The 18,869-nt window shown below is 42.9% G+C and overlaps 1 protein-coding gene across 5 annotated transcripts in view; it reads left to right on the top strand.

The window, feature by feature from the left end:
- The window catches only part of SCEL (sciellin), a 117,361-nt gene that overhangs the window by 96,617 nt on the left and 1,875 nt on the right, over positions 1-18,869 (top strand). For all 5 annotated transcript variants that reach the window (XM_069758077.1, XM_069758076.1, XM_069758075.1 and 2 more), the window contains 2 exons: positions 760-868; positions 4,859-4,961. In XM_069758077.1, coding sequence (XP_069614178.1) covers positions 760-868; positions 4,859-4,961 — 212 coding nt within the window. The remainder of the gene's footprint in view (positions 1-759; positions 869-4,858; positions 4,962-18,869) is intronic.

Here is an 18,869-nt window from a genome sequence, read left to right as displayed (position 1 = left end):
TATTTGTGGGGTTGATGTCACCTTTGTACTGTCAGGTGACATTAAGCCCTCAGATTACTAATGGAGAGGTGTCTATAAGACAACTATCCATTATTAATCCTATAGTTGTATGATAAGTAAAAAAACACAGAATAATGCCCTTTATTTGAAATAAAACAAAACACACTTTTCAATTTTTAATTTGAAAATAACAAACTTAGTTATTCTCACCCAACACTTAATTCCACTGAAATCCTCGTCTCCTGTAATAAAACAAAATTAAAAAACAACAATATCCTTCACCTGTCCACCACTCTGTGCCACACCGTAATCTGTGTCTGGAGGATAAAAGGTTTTCAACCAAGTGCCAAGATGCGACTGTCCTGGCTGAGAACCACTGATGCTGTGACATGATCAAGGTTACCGACGGTCACTGAGGCTGTGTTTCCAGCCAGGCTGAACTGCGGTGACCTCGGTGAGATCCCCGCTAGCACTGTGAGAAAGTCGCATGGTTCAGAGGCGAGTTCACCGCAGTTCAAATTTACCACAATTAATTTCTCCCGGTGAACTCGTCTCTGCATCGCGATACTTTCTCACGGTGCTGGCGGGGATCTCACTGAAGACATTCTGATTATATTGCATATTGCAATAGTCACAATTTTATTAATTTACATTTATTGCTGTGGCATGCACATTTATTTCTATTCTGTCTTGAGGACAAAAAGCGTTATTAGGTGTCTGTCTATAAGTATGTTTATGTGTACCATTTTCATTTATCAGATCTGTCATGGAAAAGGATATGTGTACTTATTGTCGCAAACCACTTGGCATTGATGCCAAAATGATTCTGAAAGACATGAACATTTGCTGCCATGCAACATGCTTCAAGGTAAGTGAAACACCCAATATAACACATGTAAGATAACGGATCCAGTTGGATGAACACGTTGGATGAACAAGGAAGATAATGTAACATTACCAGTATTCACTGAATAGGTTATTCACAGGAAATTGGTCTTATACTTGTAGTGTCCAATCAGTACTTATTGGTTGTATACTTGTAGTGTCCAATCAGTACTTATAAAGAAGTGATGTAGCTCAATTCATATATGATGATTATTAGTGTTCATGTTCTAGTTCTGTAACATAACAAGCAAACCTCGAAATAAAATATCTATTTATTAATATTGATTTAAAGCAAAAAACAAACAGCCATATACCCTCAAGACCCAATAAGTAATATATTAGTTGTTTATTTTTTTGGTGCATTCTGAATAAATCTAAAGCTTCCTCCCTGATGTAATGGGATGATTTAGGCTGATATTAGAATACTTCTTTGTATACAGTAACTTTGCGTTGTGTTGCTGTTGCTATTATTTTTAATTTATTTTTTAAAGCAAACCTATTCAATACAAAGCGTATACCAGTTATACTCCTGTGATTTTGTAAAGGGAAGCACTGCATTGCTTGTATTCAATAAATATAAATGTGTAAACCCTAAAACCTCCTTATAACTAATGGGATTGACAATTACTGGATAATGCTAGCTGAGAATTACTTTGCATCAAGAAGTAAATATAGTCAGCTCACCTTTTATAGTGTGCCTAGTCCCACTTTTGTGTACTTAGATGCATGTAATACAGAAACAATTTCAATTCCATACTCTTTAACGAAAGTCTAAATTACCCCCTTCATGACGGGGCCAAGTTCTGGCTTTTCAGAAAAATAAATATAACCATGGTCTCAAAAGTATATAATCGTATTAAATCCCTAAAAACTATAAATCTTTATTGATGACAGGAACCCACATATTGGTTCACACCACAAAAAATGACCAAAAAATCAAAAAAGACATACACTGTGCTCACACGTAAACACTTAATTAAAAATGGGGTAACTAGGTGTCCCTGATGTGTGCTATTCTCGCACCTTCCTATCTGTGGGGGTTGGCACCCTATGAGGGAAACGATATGGCGACCCCACTCCACGGTGGCTATCCCTAGGGGCCATGTAATGCCCTATATCCCCTGGGAAAGCCCACTACCCACAGACTAAGGGAACCGCTGTAGATAGACAGAGATAATCCTATACTAAAGGAACCCTAGATCCCCACATAGATAAAAACATAGCATAATAAGGAACACAGTAGGCAAAGATACTGGCGTATCGGCAAACAGGGGGGGGGATATTAGGCCTAGATACTTATAGGGCCATAATATCAGTTATGGGAGAGTCTATTGTGGTACCCCAACATGGCTACTAAAGTGTCCACATATCAAGAATCTCCAATATACAAAGGACTGAACCACTTATCTCCCTTCGCCTGCCAGTTGCCATACAGATGAGCAACGCCTCTACGCGTTTCGCCCCATTGGGCTCCTCAGGAGGCTCGATAATAGGATAGACAGTGTCCTGATGCGGCGTAGTAGTACACTGTCTATCCTATTATCGAGCCTCCTGAGGAGCCCAATGGGGCGAAACACGTAGAGGCGCTGCTCATCTGTATGGCAACTGGCAGGCGAAGGGAGATAAGTGGTTCAGTCCTTTGTATATTGGAGATTCTTGATACGTGGACACTTTAGTAGCCATGTTGGGGTACTACAATAGACTCTCCCATAACTGATATTATGGCCCTATAAGTATCTAGGCCTAATATCCCCCCCCCTGTTTGCCGATACGTCAGTATCTTTGCCTACTGTGTTCCTTATTATGCTATGTTTTTATCTATGTGGGGATCTAGGGTTCCTTTAGTATAGGATTATCTCTATCTACAGCGGTTCCCTTAGTCTGTGGGTAGTGGGCTTTCCCAGGGGATATAGGGCATTACATGGCCCCTAGGGATAGCCACCGTGGAGTGGGGGCGCCATATCGTTTCCCTCATAGGGTGCCAACCCCCACAGATAGGAAGGTGCGAGAATAGCACACATCAGGGACACCTAGTTACCCCATTTTTAATTAAGTGTTTACGTGTGAGCACAGTGTATGTCTTTTTTGATTTTTTGGTCATTTTTTGTGGTGTGAACCAATATGTGGGTTCCTGTCATCAATAAAGATTTATAGTTTTTAGGGATTTAATACGATTATATACAAGTTCTGGCGTTTGCATTTTATTTTTTTTTCTTCCCCTTCTTCCCAGAGCCATAAATCTTATTTTTCTATCCATATAGACCTATAAGGGTTTGTGTTTTGCAGGACGAGTTGTACTTTTGAATTACACCATTCATTTGACCACATAGTGTACTGGAAAACGAGAAAAAAATCCAGATTGTGGGAAATTGTTTTTACAGTGCACATTTTGTGGTAAAAATGACCGTGAAATATGATAGATATGATTCTTCTCATCAATACCATAACGGCGATACCAAACTTGTCCAGTTTTTTTCATTATTTCATTGGTGAAAAAAAAATCAGAATTTTGCAAATGACAATTTTGGGGTTGTGTCGACATTTTCCAAAACCCCTAACATTTCCATTTTTCAGTCGATGGAGCTGTGTGACGGCTTATTTTTGCAAGATGACGTTTTGATTGATACCATTTTGGGATAGATGTGATGTTTTGATGGCTTGTTACAGCATTTTGTTATGGAATTGCAGCGACGAAAAATAAGTAATTTTGGCATTCTTGAATTTTTTGGGTTTATTGTGTTTACCGATCAGGTTAGTCATTTTTATATTTTGATAGACCTCACTTTTCTGAATGTGGTAATACCACTTATATGTATTTTTATTATTTTTATTTTTAATGGGGAAAAAGGGTACGATTTAAACTTTTAGTATTTTTTTCATATTTTTTAACCATTTTTTTACTTTTCACTGTTCTTGTTAGTCTCTGCAAGAGATTTGAAGCTACAATTGTCTGATCCCTTGTACTATATAAAACGATGCCATAGCATCACTCTATATAGCAGAAATTGCTGTTGCTTTGAAGCCCGGCTGAAGGCTGGGTCTCAAATGAGCTGCATAATGACAAGCATGGAGGTTTTCTACAGAACCCCTGCTATCATATCAACCCATCGGTGACCCGCATAACCTCACGGGAGTGCCTATGGGTGCATGGAATGATGCGCCCCCTTGCAGGCGCTTGTTAAATGCCACTGTTAGAGATTGACAGTGGCAATGAGCAAGCTAGCAATCGCGGGCGCAAGCCTCTTCCTATAAGACCATGCAGGCAGAGGCTCATCAGTTACTGTCAGTGGGCAGGGACAAGCCGCTAGTGACCCACCTTTAGGACCAGTTACCCCTGTAGTTATCAAAAGTGTGTTTTCTCTGAAATGCAGCATTGTTTCAGAGACACAAATACATGGCTGGTATACCACAGCCAGTCACGGTTTGGGCAGTATGTATCAGTCGACAGGATCCCTTTAAAATATCATGTACTGTACTGACAGTGTAAAATGCAGAGGATTATACAGTAAAAAATCCACTGTATTGTCAGTAGATGGGAATGTAGTCTAAAGGACAATTCAAAACACCCATGTTAATCATGAAATAAATGAAAAAATGACATCCTCTAAACACCATATTCAGCTTATGAGCAACATTCTGTTCAGTAGCATGGCTCCATAATCCTCGTTCTACCAATAACATAAGTGACGCCTACCACTACATCAACCTTATTATTCCTAATACTTTTTACTAAGTTATACAGGTATTTATAAATAGAATGTATATATTTTAGACAAAGAGTTAAATAACATATATGCAAAATGTTATATTACACTATATTACTGATTTCCCCAAATAACTTATTACACATGGTTTAAGAAAAAGAAACCTAGAAAAAAAAATCCAAATAAAAACATATGAAAATACATTCCAGTTGACATGGAGAGAGCTGAGATCTTCATTCTATTGATATGAAAAATGCCTTTTCTTTTAGTGTGAAGCATGTTCTGGTACCTTAGAAAATCTTAAGGCTGGAGACAGTATGTGGATCTATAAGCAGACTATTCACTGTGAGCCTTGCTACTTTGCTGCAAGAGGTAAGTACATAAGGAAACACGCCAACTTACAGCATAAGGGAAGCATGATGTTAAACACATGTATTAAACGTTGTTTTGTCATGTTTTATCTCACTTACCTTTTATTGTTGGGCATAACCCTTTATCATCTATCCATAGGATCGGTGATGATTCAAAATGTCTCTCCAAAATGCTATGCATGAGCACCATTACCGTAATTCTACATGGGTCCGTCAGCAATAGCTGAGCACACTGTTAAAATATCTTTGCTCCATTTATTCTTTTTTCAACTGCCAAGGTCCCACATGTTGGGCCGTTATTCCATTTTGCAGGACATTTTGGAGCTCTCTCCTTGGGATAGGTGGGGTCCTAGAGGTCAGACATTCATGTATCCTAGGGGTTTCCTCAAATATGTGATAGGCTTTTACATTAGACTTTAAATGGCCTTTCCATTGGTATTTGACAAACTAAATGGAATAAATTAATTTGTACAAGGTTTAAGTCTAGAGTTGAGCGACCTTGACCTTTTTAGAGTCGAGCCGGGTTTTGCGAAACCCGACTATGTCCAAAGTCGGGTCGAGTGAAATCGGCCGATTATGACGTAAAGTCGGGATCGACCGAAACACGAAACCCAATGCAAGTCAATGGGGCAGCATAGTCGGCAGTGAGTGGGGGCCAGGAAAACACCTAGAGTGCCCATTTTAATGTCAAAACCATCCATTCTTCTTAATGAAGCTTGTCAAGCGTAATTTACCTTAAAATAATTGGAAGGCATTTGAAATTGGGGGTCATTTGGCTAAAGTTGTGGGGGGTAGGGCTGGTTCAAGTAATTAGTGGGCCCAGTAAATCTGGACCACGTCACGGCAGTGGAGCAGGGAGAGGTAAGTATTTCAACTTTGCAAGTGCTGTGATCCTGAGCAAGCAGGGGGGGCCCACTCGTTGGCATTGGCACTGGCACAGGGCCCCTCAAAGTACAGCGGTGTGTTTGCACGGCGGGGGCGCCTCCCACCGGCAGCAACACTTTTGCGTACTATGAGAGGCCCTGTGCCAGTGACGTCGCCAACTAGTATTCCTCCCCCCACCTGATGAAGGAACCTGCACTTTCATCTGCACCTTCCTCTTTGTCCCCGTGTAAGGTGGTATGGTATGCGGGAAGAGCAACCTGACTTTCAGCAGGGTCACAATGTTGTTGTGTAGCGTGCACGGGGAATGTTGCGTTATGGGTCAATGTACCAGCAGACTCATCTATCACTGGCTGGGCAATGGGCACGATGAAGTGGAAACACAGATATAGGCCCAAAGAAGAAAGTGGGCTAAATGCAGTTCAAAATTGGTAACACAGGAATAACCAGGGGGCATTGCAGTGGAGGACAACTGGAATGAGAGGCTGACACAGAGAGTAGGGCCAAATCAGTAAGTAGTCGAAATGCAGTTCAAAATTGGCAACCGTAGTAAACAGGCGGCACAGCTTTGTTCAGTGGAGGAGAACAGCAAGGAGTGGCAGACACCGATAGTAGGCCCCAACCCAACTAGTAGGCCAAATGCAGTCTAACATTAACAACTACTTAACGAGAGGCTGAAAATGGAATTTCAGGACAGGAAACCAGGAGAACAGCAAGGAGTGGCAGACACCGATAGTAGGCCCCAAACCAACTAGTACGCCAAATGCAGTTGTTCCATTTAACCACAATTTAATGAGAGCCTGAAGATAGAAGCTCAGGAAAGGCAACCTGGGGAACACCTTGGAGTGTAACACACCATCTCTCTCCACCCCATACCCATTTTGTAGGCCTAATGCTGTGTACTTTTCTACAACTACTAAACGAGAGTCGGAAGACCGAAGCAATGGCAAGGAAACCTGGGGAACACCTTGGAGTGTAACACACCATCTCTCTCCACCCGATACCCATTTTGTAGGCCTAATGCAGTGTAGTTTTCTACAACTACTAAACGAGAGTCGGAAGATCGAAGCAATGGCGAGGAAACCTGGAGAACACCTTGGAGTGTAACACACCATCTCTCTCCACCCCATTCCCCATTTTTTAGGCCTAATGCAGCCTACTTTCCGACACCTACTAAACGAGAGCATGAAGATCGAAGCTCAGGAAAGGCAACCTGGGGAACACCTTGGAGTGTAACAACAACCTCTCTCTACACCACGGAAGGGCTGATTCTTAGGAAGGAAGGCTGTTGTAAATAAGCATTGCGCGCCCGAGGGTGATTATATTCTTATTCGGTATCTACTCACCCTCGGACGCGCCATGCTTCTTGATTTGTAATTAATGTTTATTTGCAATGTGCTTTTGACTTACTCAATTATTTTTTTAATTATTGATTTTATTAAATTAATAGTTTAACATCTTATTGGAAATAATTTAAAGGAGACGCGACAGGACAACACTCGGTGGATGCCATATCTGTGTTAACAACTCCAAAAAAACCTTTCAGTTAACTTCTTGCAGGAGAAAGTAATTGTAGCTGGTGGACCTTTTTAGTACAGTTCCAGATTTTTGTTGTGTGTTTGTTTTTAATGTTAAAATGTCTGCATTTGAGATCTCAACACGATCTTATTTTTTATAATCAAATTAATTTTTTAAATATTTTATTAGGTTGGTTCAAGGGGTACACGGGCCGCAGTAGACAGGTCAGTGGAGGCCTAGTGGAAGGAGTGACCGCAGACAGGCATCGAAGGCCTAAAATAATAACACATGGCTGTAGGCAATTTTAAATTGGTTCCAGGGTTACACGGGCAGCAGTGGTGTGGTCAGTGGAGGCCTAGTGGAAGGAGTGACCGCAGACAGGCATCGAAGGCCTAAAATATTAACACATGGCTGTAGGCAATTTTAAATTGGTTCCAGGGGTACTTGGGCAGCAGTGCCCTGGTCAGTGTAGTAGTAGTTGAAAGAATGTACCGCAGACAGGCATCGAAGGCCTAAAATAAAAAAATTGGGCTGGCTGTAGGCAATTTTAAATTGTTTCCAGGGTTACACGGGCAGCAGTGGTGTGGTCAGTGGAGGCCTAGTGGAAGGAGTGACCGCAGACAGGCATCGAAGGCCTAAAATAATAACACATGGCTGTAGGCAATTTTAAATTGGTTCCAGGGTTACACGGGCAGCAGTGGTGTGGTCAGTGGAGGCCTAGTGGAAGGAGTGACCGCAGACAGGCATCGAAGGCCTAAAATATTAACACATGGCTGTAGGCAATTTTAAATTGGTTCCAGGGGTACTTGGGCAGCAGTGCCCTGGTCAGTGTAGTAGTAGTTGAAAGAATGTACCGCAGACAGGCATCGAAGGCCTAAAATAAAAAAATTGGGCTGGCTGTAGGCAATTTTAAATTGGTTCCAGGGTTACACGGGCAGCAGTGGTGTGGTCAGTGGAGGCCTAGTGGAAGGAGTGACCGCAGACAGGCATCGAAGGCCTAAAATAATAACACATGGCTGTAGGCAATTTTAAATTGGTTCCAGGGTTACACGGGCAGCAGTGGTGTGGTCAGTGGAGGCCTAGTGGAAGGAGTGACCGCAGACAGGCATCGAAGGCCTAAAATAATAACACATGGCTGTAGGCAATTTTAAATTGGTTCCAGGGTTACACGGGCAGCAGTGGTGTGGTCAGTGGAGGCCTAGTGGAAGGAGTGACCGCAGACAGGCATCGAAGGCCTAAAATATTAACACATGGCTGTAGGCAATTTTAAATTGGTTCCAGGGGTACTTGGGCAGCAGTGCCCTGGTCAGTGTAGTAGTAGTTGAAAGAATGTACCGCAGACAGGCATCGAAGGCCTAAAATAAAAAAATTGGGCTGGCTGTAGGCAATTTTAAATTGGTTCCAGGGTTACACGGGCAGCAGTGGTGTGGTCAGTGGAGGCCTAGTGGAAGGAGTGACCGCAGACAGGCATCGACGGCCTAAAATAATCACACATGGCTGTAGGCAATTTTAAATTGGTTCCAGGGGTACACGGGCAGCAGTGGTCTGGTCAGTGGAAGTCTAGTGGAAGGAGTGACCGCAGACAGGCTTCGAAGGCCTAACATAACAAAAATGTCAAAACAATGGTATTGTCAGTGCCAGTCATTGAAGGATGTCAGCGCCTAGACTACACATTGGTGAAGCTGTGAGAGATAATTTTGCTAGTGGTAGAGCACTGTTTGAGCTGGGGGGGGGGGGAACTGGCTTGTGGCCGGCGGTACAGGCACAGGGCCCCTCATATTACAACGGTGAGTCTGACGTTGGGTGCGCACCACCACCGCCAGAGACACTTTATTGTACTATGAGGGACCCAGTGGCAGTGCCGTCGACCAAAAGCGGGCTCACCCACCTCTTCAGACAAACAGCACTCTCAAGGGTCCAAGCGCAAAGTGGCGATAGCACGACCCCGTGTGGGGAGTTTGGCCATTTCGTGAGGTGGAAACATGTCGTATGCTGGACAATCAGGTGAAGAAAATTACGAGATTGGAAAAGTCATTCAGAATAGTCCACAGGCAAGACCTTTTCATAGGAAAGCTAGGTGTCAGCCGGGCAGGGTGGGGCAAAAGATTTTGAAATCCAGTTGTGGTTCATTTTAATGAAGGTTAGATCATCTACATTTTGGGTAGACAGACGAGTCCTTTTTTCTGTTAGTATTGAACCTGCAGCACTGAATACTCTTTCTGATAGGACACTAGCTGCCGGGCAAGCAAGCTCCTGCAATGCATATTCTGCCAATTCTGGCCAGGTGTCTAATTTGGATGCCCAGTAATCAAATGGGAATGACGGTTGAGGGAGAACGTCGATAAGGGATGAAAAATAGTTTGTAACCATACTGGACAAATGTTGTCTCCTGTCACTTTGAATTGATGCTGCAGTACCTGTCCTGTCTGCGGTCCTAGAAAAATCACTCCACAACCTGGTCAGAAAACCCCTCTGGCCAACGCCACTTCTGATTTCTGCCCCTCTAACACCTCTGGTCTGCTGGCCCCTGGAGCTCGTGTGAGAACGATCACGGGCGCTGTGTGCAGGGAATGCCAGAAGCAAACGGTCAACAAGAGTTGATTGTTTTGTTGCTAATATTAGTTCCAAGTTCTCATGTGGCATAATATTTTGCAATTTGCCTTTATAGCGAGGATCAAGGAGGCAGGCCAACCAGTAATCGTCATCGTTCATCATTTTTGTAATGCGTGTGTCCCTTTTGAGGATACGCAAGGCATAATCCGCCATGTGGGCCAAAGTTCCCGTTGTCAAATCTGCGGTTGTGCTTGGTTGAGGGGCAGTTGCAGGCAAATCTACGTCACTTGTGTCCCTCAAAAAACCAGAACCCGGCCTTGCCACGCCACCAATTTCCCGTGCCCCCGGGAAAGCTTCCTCATTAAAAATATACTCATCCCCATCATCCTCCTCATCCTCCACCTCCTCTTCGCCCGGTACCTCGTCATGTACACTGCCCTGACCAGACAATCGCTGACTGTCATCAAGGCTTTCCTCTTCCTCTGGTGCAGACGCCTGATCCTTTATGTGCGTCAAACTTTGCATCAGCAGACGCATTAGGGGGATGCTCATGCTTATTATGGCGTTGTCTGCACTAACCAGCCGTGTGCATTCCTCAAAACACTGAAGGACTTGACACATGTCTTGAATCTTCGACCACTGCACACCTGACAACTCCATGTCTGCCATCCTACTGCCTGCCCGTGTATGTGTATCCTCCCACAAAAACATAACAGCCCGCCTCTGTTCGCACAGTCTCTGAAGCATGTGCAGTGTTGAGTTCCACCTTGTTGCAACGTCTATGATTAGGCGATGCTGGGGAAGGTTCAAAGAACGCTGATAGGTCTGCATACGGCTGGAGTGTACAGGCGAACGGCGGATATGTGCGCAAAGTCCACGCACTTTGAGGAGCAGGTCGGATAACCCCGGATAACTTTTCAGGAAGCACTGCACCACCAGGTTTAAGGTGTGAGCCAGGCAAGGAATGTGTTTCAGTTGGGAAAGGGAGATGGCAGCCATGAAATTCCTTCCGTTATCACTCACTACCTTGCCTGCCTCAAGATCTACAGTGCCCAGCCACGACTGCGTTTCTTGCTGCAAGAACTCGGACAGAACTTCCGCGGTGTGTCTATTGTCGCCCAAACACTTCATAGCCAATACAGCCTGCTGACGTATGCCAGTAGCTGCCCCATAATGGGAGACCTGGTGTGCAACAGTGGCAGGTGCGGATGGAGTGTTTGTGCGACTGCGGTCTGTGGACGAGCTCTTGCTTCTGCAGGAGGACGAGGAGGAGGAGGAGGAGGAGGGGGTGCGAACGGCTACAGACAACTGTTTACTAGACCGTGGGCTAGGCAGAACTGTCCCAAACTTGCTGTCCCCTGTGGACCCTGAATCCACCACATTTACCCAGTGTGCCGTGATGGACACGTAACGTCCCTGGCCATGCCTACTGGTCCATGCATCTGTTGTCAGGTGCACCTTTGTGCTCACAGATTGCCTGAGTGCATGGACGATGCGCTCTTTAACATGCTGGTGGAGGGCTGGGATGGCTTTTCTGGAAAAAAAGTGTCGACTGGGTAGCTCGTAGCGTGGTACAGCGTAGTCCATCAGGTCTTTGAAAGCTTCGCTTTCAACTAACCGGTAGGGCATCATCTCTAACGAGATTAGTCTAGCTATGTGGGCGTTCAAACCCTGTGTACGCGGATGCGAGGCTAAGTACTTCCTTTTTCTAACCATAGTCTCATGTAGGGTGAGCTGGACTGGAGAGATGGAGATCGTGGAACTAGCGGGGGTGCCGGTGGACATGGCAGACTGAGAGACGGTGGGAGATGGTATTGTTGCCGCCGGTGCCCTAGATGCAGTGTTTCCTACTACGAAACTGGTGATTCCCTGACCCTGACTGCTTTGGCCTGGCAAAGATACCTGCACAGATACAGCAGGTGGTGCGCTAAATGGTGGTCCTACACTGCCGGAAGGGATGTTGCGTTGATGACTAGCTTCATTGGCCGAGGGTGCAACAACCTTAAGGGACGTTTGGTAGTTAGTCCAAGCTTTCAAATGCATGGTGGTTAAATGTCTATGCATGCAACTAGTATTGAGACTTTTCAGATTCTGACCTCTGCTTAAGGAAGTAGAACATTTTTGACAGATGACTTTGCGCTGATCAATTGGATGTTGTTTAAAAAAATGCCAGACTGCACTCTTTCTAGCATCGGATACCTTTTCAGGCATTGCAGACTGAGCTTTAACCGGATGGCCACGCTGTCCTCCACCAGGTTTTGGCTTTGCCACGCGTTTTGGGCAAGATACGGGCCCGGCAGATGGAACCTGTGGCGATGTTGATGCCTGCTGCGGCCCCTCCTCCTCCTCTGCTTCAGAACTGCTGCCGCCTGCACCCTGTTCCCCCAATGGCTGCCAATCGGGGTCAAGAACTGGGTCATCTAATAACTCTTCTTGTACCTCCTGCGCAACTTCGTCTGTGTCACCGTGTCGTTCGGTGGTATAGCGTTCGTGATGGGGCAACATAGTCTCATCAGGGTCTGATTCTTGATCAGCACCCTGCGAGGGCAATGTTGTGGTCTGAGTCAAAGGACCAGCATAGTAGTCTGGCTGTGGCTGTGCGTCACTGCACTCCATGTCAGATTCAATTTGTAATGGGCATGGACTGTTAACTGCTTCACTTTCTAAGCCAGGGACGGTATGTGTAAAGAGCTCCATGGAGTAACCCGTTGTGTCGCCTGCTGCATTCTTCTCTGTTGTTGTTTTTGCTGAAGAGGACAAGGAAGTGACTTGTCCCTGACCGTGAACATCCACTAACGACGCGCTGCTTTTACTTTTACCAGTTTCACGAGAGGAGGCAAAAGAGCTAGAGGCTGAGTCAGCAAGATAAGCCAAAACTTGCTCTTGCTGCTCCGGCTTTAAAAGCGGTTTTCCTAATCCCAGAAAAGGGAGCGTTCGAGGCCTTGTGTAGCCGGACGACGAACCTGGCTCCACAGCTCCAGACTTAGGTGCAATATTTTTTTCCCCACGACCACCTGATGCTCCACCACTACCACTACCCTCATTACCAGCTGACAATGAACGCCCCCGGCCACGACCTCTTCCACTAGACTTCCTCATTGTTTTAAAAACGTAACCAAACTAACGTTATTTGTTGCAGTCACACAACTTACACGGTGAGCTATAACTTCAGTATGATTTAGCTACCCCTTTACAGGTTGGTGAGACCACCGCGAAAATCAGGCACAATGTTACACACTCTTTTTTTGGTGGCTGCAAATTAGAGAGATGCCCCACACGCAGGACTGTCACTGAAGCACAAATGTTAATATTAATGTCACACTATTATTTGTTTTTTATTTTTATTTTTTTCAGGAACACTTTAGAAACCCCCCCAAAAAAAAAAGAAATTTGATTTTTGCAGGGAGAATTTAGAAAACAAATGTAACAAACTATATGCTTTCTATGGGCCACTGAGTGAGAGATGACGCACACAGGAATCAGGAGTGGCACACAAGCCCAGAGGCCAATATTTTTCTACCAATGATTGATGGAGTTATTTTCTCTGGTAGATTTTGGAACCCAAATCAAGGAAAAAAAATATAGGCTTTCTATGGACCACAATTGGAGAGAGAGAGAGAGAGAGAGAGAGAGAGAGAGAGAGAGATGGCACACCCAGGAGTCAAGACTGGCACACAAGCAGAAAGGCCAATATTAATCTCCCACTGTTTTTTTTTTTTTTTTTTTTTTTGTCAGGGAGACTTTAGAAAAAAAAATAATAAAAAAAATATGATTTTATCAGGAAGAATTTAGAAACCAAATAAAATAAAATGATTTTTTCAGGGAGAATTTATAAAACAAATAAAAACAAAAATAGGCGTTCTATGGCCCACTGACTGAGAGATGACGCACACAGGAATCAGGAGTGGCACACAAGCCCAGAGGCCAATATTTTTCTACCAATGATTGATGTAGTTATTTTCTCTGGTAGATTTTGGAACCCAAATCAAGGAAAAAAAATATAGGCTTTCTATGGACCACAATTGGAGAGAGAGAGAGAGAGAGAGAGAGAGAGAGAGAGAGAGATGGCACACCCAGGAGTCAAGACTGGCACACAAGCAGAAAGGCCAATATTAATCTCCCACTGTTTTTTTTGGTTGTTTTTTTTTTTTTTTTCAGGGAGACTTTAGAAAAAAAAATAATAAAAAAAATATGATTTTATCAGGAAGAATTTAGAAACCAAATAAAATAAAATGATTTTTTCAGGGAGAATTTAGAAAACAAATAAAACCAAAAATAGGCGTTCTATGGCCCACTGACTGAGAGATGACGCACCCAGGAGTCAAGACTGGCACACAAGCAGAAAGGCCAATATTAATCTCCCACTGTTTTTTTTTTTTTTTTTTTTTTTTTCAGGGAGACTTTAGAAAAAAAAATAATAAAAAAAATATGATTTTATCAGGAAGAATTTAGAAACCAAATAAAATAAAATGATTTTTTCAGGGAGAATTTACAAAACAAATAAAAACAAAAATAGGCGTTCTATGGCCCACTGACTGAGAGATGACGCACCCAGGAGTCAAGACTGGCACACAAGCAGAAAGGCCAATATTAATCTCCCACTGTTTTTTTTTTTTTTTTTTCAGGGAGACTTTAGAAAAAAAAATAATAAAAAAAATATGATTTTATCAGGAAGAATTTAGAAACCAAATAAAATAAAATGATTTTTTCAGGGAGAATTTATAAAACAAATAAAAACAAAAATAGGCGTTCTATGGCCCACTGACTGAGAGATGACGCACACAGGAATCAGAAGTGGCACACAAGCCCAGAGGCCAATATTTTTCTACCAATGATTGATGTAGTTATTTTCTCTGGTAGATTTTGGAACCCAAATCAAGGAAAAAAAATATAGGCTTTCTATGGACCACAATTGGAGAGAGAGAGAGAGAGAGAGAGAGAGAGAGAGAGAGAGAGAGATGGCACACCCAGGAGTCAAGACTGGCACACAAGCAGAAAGGCCAATATTAATCTCCCACTGTTTTTTTTGGTTGTTTTTTTTTTTTTTTTTCAGGGAGACTTTAGAAAAAAAAATAATAAAAAAAATATGATTTTATCAGGAAGAATTTAGAAACCAAATAAAATAAAATGATTTTTTCAGGGAGAATTTAGAAAACAAATAAAACCAAAAATAGGCGTTCTATGGCCCACTGACTGAGAGATGACGCACCCAGGAGTCAAGACTGGCACACAAGCAGAAAGGCCAATATTAATCTCCCACTGTTTTTTTTTTTTTTTTTTTTTTTTTCAGGGAGACTTTAGAAAAAAAAATAATAAAAAAAATATGATTTTATCAGGAAGAATTTAGAAACCAAATAAAATAAAATGATTTTTTGCAGGGAGAATTTAGAAAACAAATAAAACCAAAAATAGGCGTTCTATGGCCCACTGACTAAGAGAGAGAGAGAGAGATGGAACGCTTAGTACTGGCACACAAGCCCAAAGGGCAATATTAATCTCCCTTTTTTTTTCCAGGGAGAATTTCTAAAACCCCCCCCAAAAAAAAAATAGGCTTTCTATGGCCCACTATTTGTGAGAGAGATGGGACGCTCAGGACTGGCACAGATGGCACGCTCAGGACTGGCACAGAAGCCCAGAGGCCAATATTAATCTCCCTTTTTTTCTGGGAGAATTTATAAAACCAAAAAAAAAATTAAATAGGCTTTCTATGGCCCACTATTTGTGAGAGAGATGGCACGCTCAGGACTGGCACAGATGGCACGCTCACAACTGGCACACAAGCCCAGAGGCCAATATTAATCTCCCTTTTTTCAGGGAAAATTTATAAAACCAAAAAAAAAATTAAATAGGCTTTCTATGGCCCACTATTTGTGAGAGAGATGGGACGCTCAGGACTGGCACAGATGGCACGCTCAGGACTGGCACAGAAGCCCAGAGGCCAATATTAATCTCCCTTTTTTTCTGGGAGAATTTATAAAACCAAAAAAAAAATTAAATAGGCTTTCTATGGCCCACTATTTGTGAGAGAGATGGGACGCTCAGGACTGGCACAGATGGCACGCTCAGGACTGGCACAGAAGCCCAGAGGCCAATATTAATCTCCCTTTTTTTCTGGGAGAATTTATAAAACCAAAAAAATATTTAAATAGGCTTTCTATGGCCCACTATTTGTGAGAGAGATGGCACGCTCAGGACTGGCACAGATGGCACGCTCACAACTGGCACACAAGCCCAGAGGCCAATATTAATCTCCCTTTTTTCAGGGAGAATTTATAAAACCCCCAAAAAAATAAAATAGGCTTTCTATGGCCCACTATTTGTGAGAGAGATGGCACACTCAGGACTGGCACACAAGCCCAAAGGCCAATATTAATCTCCCACTGTATTTTTATCAGGGAGAATTTATACACCCCACAAAAAAAAATACAGAAAAATGAAAAGGCTTTCTATGGCCCACTATGTGAGAGAGATGGCACACACAGGGATGGCACTCTAGCAGAAATGCCAAATTGCCAATCTTAATCTCCCACCAAAAAAAAAAAAAAAAAAAAACAGGGAATGTCCTACAATTACTATCTCCCTGCCTGCAGTAATCTCAGCCAGGTATGGCAGGCAGCTACTATCTCCCTGCCTGCAGTAATCTCAGCCAGGTATGGCAGGCAGCAATAAGGAGTGGACTGATGCACAAATGAAATAAAAAGTGTGGACAAACAAAAAAGATAGCTGTGCAGAAAGGAAGGAACAAGAGGATTTGTGCTTTGAAAAAAGCAGTTGGTTTGCACAGCGGCGTACACACAGCAATGCAGCTATCAGGGAGCCTTCTAGGGCAGCCCAATGAGCTACAGCGCTGAGGGGAAAAAAAAAAACTTCCACTGTCCCTGCACACCGAGGGTGGTGTTGGACAGTGCAAATCGCTGCAGCACAAGCGGTTTTGTGGTTAATGGACCCTGCCTAACGCTATCCCTGCTTCTGACAAAGCGGCAGCAACCTCTCCCTAAGCTCAGATCAGCAGCAGTAAGATGGCGGTCGGCGGGAACGCCTCTTTATAGCCCCTGTGACGTCGCAGACAGCAAGCCAATCACTGCAATGCCCTTCTCTAAGATGGTGGGGACCAGGACCTATGTCATCACGCTGCCCACACTCTGCGTTTACCTTCATTGGCTGAGAAATGGCGCTTTTCGCGTCATTGAAACGCGACTTTGGCGCGAAAGTCGCGTACCGCATGGCCGACCACGCACAGGGGTCGGATCGGGTTTCATGAAACCCCGACTTAGCCAAAAGTCGGCGACTTTTGAAAATGTTCGACCCGTTTCGCTCAACCCTATTTAAGTCCATTGATTAAAGCAATTTTATCAACCGCTTTACAAATGAACAAATGTAAACAAAAGGAATTAGTAAATTGTAATTAAGCAAAATGTGAATAATAACTGAATCTATCAATGTGTAAAATAGTGATCTAAGTATCATAGTAAGATAGGCGGTGGCTATGCATAAGCTCTCTGATAGAGGCTTTGTCTCAGTCTCAATTATAAAAACCTTTGTCTAAATACAAAATCTTTCCTTTAACTCAGAGGTATCAAACTGCATTCCTCGAGGGCCGCAAACAGGTCGTGTTTTCAGGATTTCCTTGTATTGCACAAGGTGCTGGAATCATTCTGTGCAGGTGATTAAATTATCACCTGTGCAGTACAAGGAAATCCTGAAAACATGACCTGTTTGCGGCCCTCGAGGAATGCAGTTTGACACCCCTGCTTTAACTTGTTCATAGCGCAAAGTGAACAATCCTCTCTTACCGCCAAATAAACATCACCCTTAGGGTACATTTTATAGTGTCCTGCCTGTCTTATGGCAACCAGCAGGAGCACACTACAAATTATCAGCACAGACATGTTATAATTTTCATTATCACTGAGATCACATGCATGTGCCCGCACAGCTCTCACAGGACAAAGGGAAAATACCTTTATTATGCAGTCCAATAGCCATGTTCAAGTCCATCACATTTTACATGTGGCTACCTACCTCCCTTCCTCCATGGAGCCTTATCTCACCAGGATTGTCAGATGGATTGCCTTCCTGTTGTTTGGCTTTGTTCTTACCTTGTTCTTAGTGTTTTCTCAACTTGCTCAAAATAACGTCAGATTTTCATATCTAATTATGGTAAATCAAGTTGCACTTTTTTAGAGAAATGGAAGAACCCTCACCTCTGATGAAACCATGAAACAGTGATATGTCAAGATCTTTTCAAACACGCCATGCTTACTTTGAATTAAAAATACATTAAAGATATGTTAACATATAAAATCCATTCCATGCATCTAAATAGTTTTTCTGTAGCATGTGAACATGTTTTTCATATGGACATAAATTATATAAGGAATCTGTTGTGTTCTGTCATATAAACATACATGTATAGTGGTAGAAGTCATCAATAGACCTGATTATCCACCTTGGCTATTAGGAGAAATAGCCAAGGTGGATAACCAGGTCTATTGATGACTTCTACCACTATGCATGTATGATGATCCTTTGATGGTCTAGTAGTAGCACAGAAATTAAAAACATTTAGTGTAATGTGCAGTCCAAGTTCTCAATCTGAAATTGGCCACTTTTTTGACCTATATTAAACCAATAACCACACTGGCGCTGCACATATATAAAGAGAAGAGGGGGTACAAAAAAGCAGCTGGTATTTAGACAGAAGTTGTGCTGACCTCTGTCAATGAATTGAACACAAATAATCAGCTTAAAAATACCGCGCTATAGAGTGTGCATATATGTGAATGTTTTTACATAAATGCACACTCTATAGCGCGGTATTTTTAAGCTGATTACTTTTTTGACCTGTCTGTAAAAAATATAAGGTGTCCGTAATTTTTTTGAAGTTGAAGAAAATCATAGAGATTATTTTGATTGTAATTATCATAATCTTTCAGCTTAAAATGAATGCTGATAA

The sequence above is a fragment of the Ranitomeya imitator genome, chromosome 3 (assembly GCF_032444005.1).
Source record: "Ranitomeya imitator isolate aRanImi1 chromosome 3, aRanImi1.pri, whole genome shotgun sequence".
Classification (NCBI taxonomy): Eukaryota; Metazoa; Chordata; class Amphibia; order Anura; family Dendrobatidae; genus Ranitomeya; species Ranitomeya imitator.
Note: the sequence above shows the minus strand (reverse complement) of the source record. Positions and strands in the feature narration are given on the sequence as shown.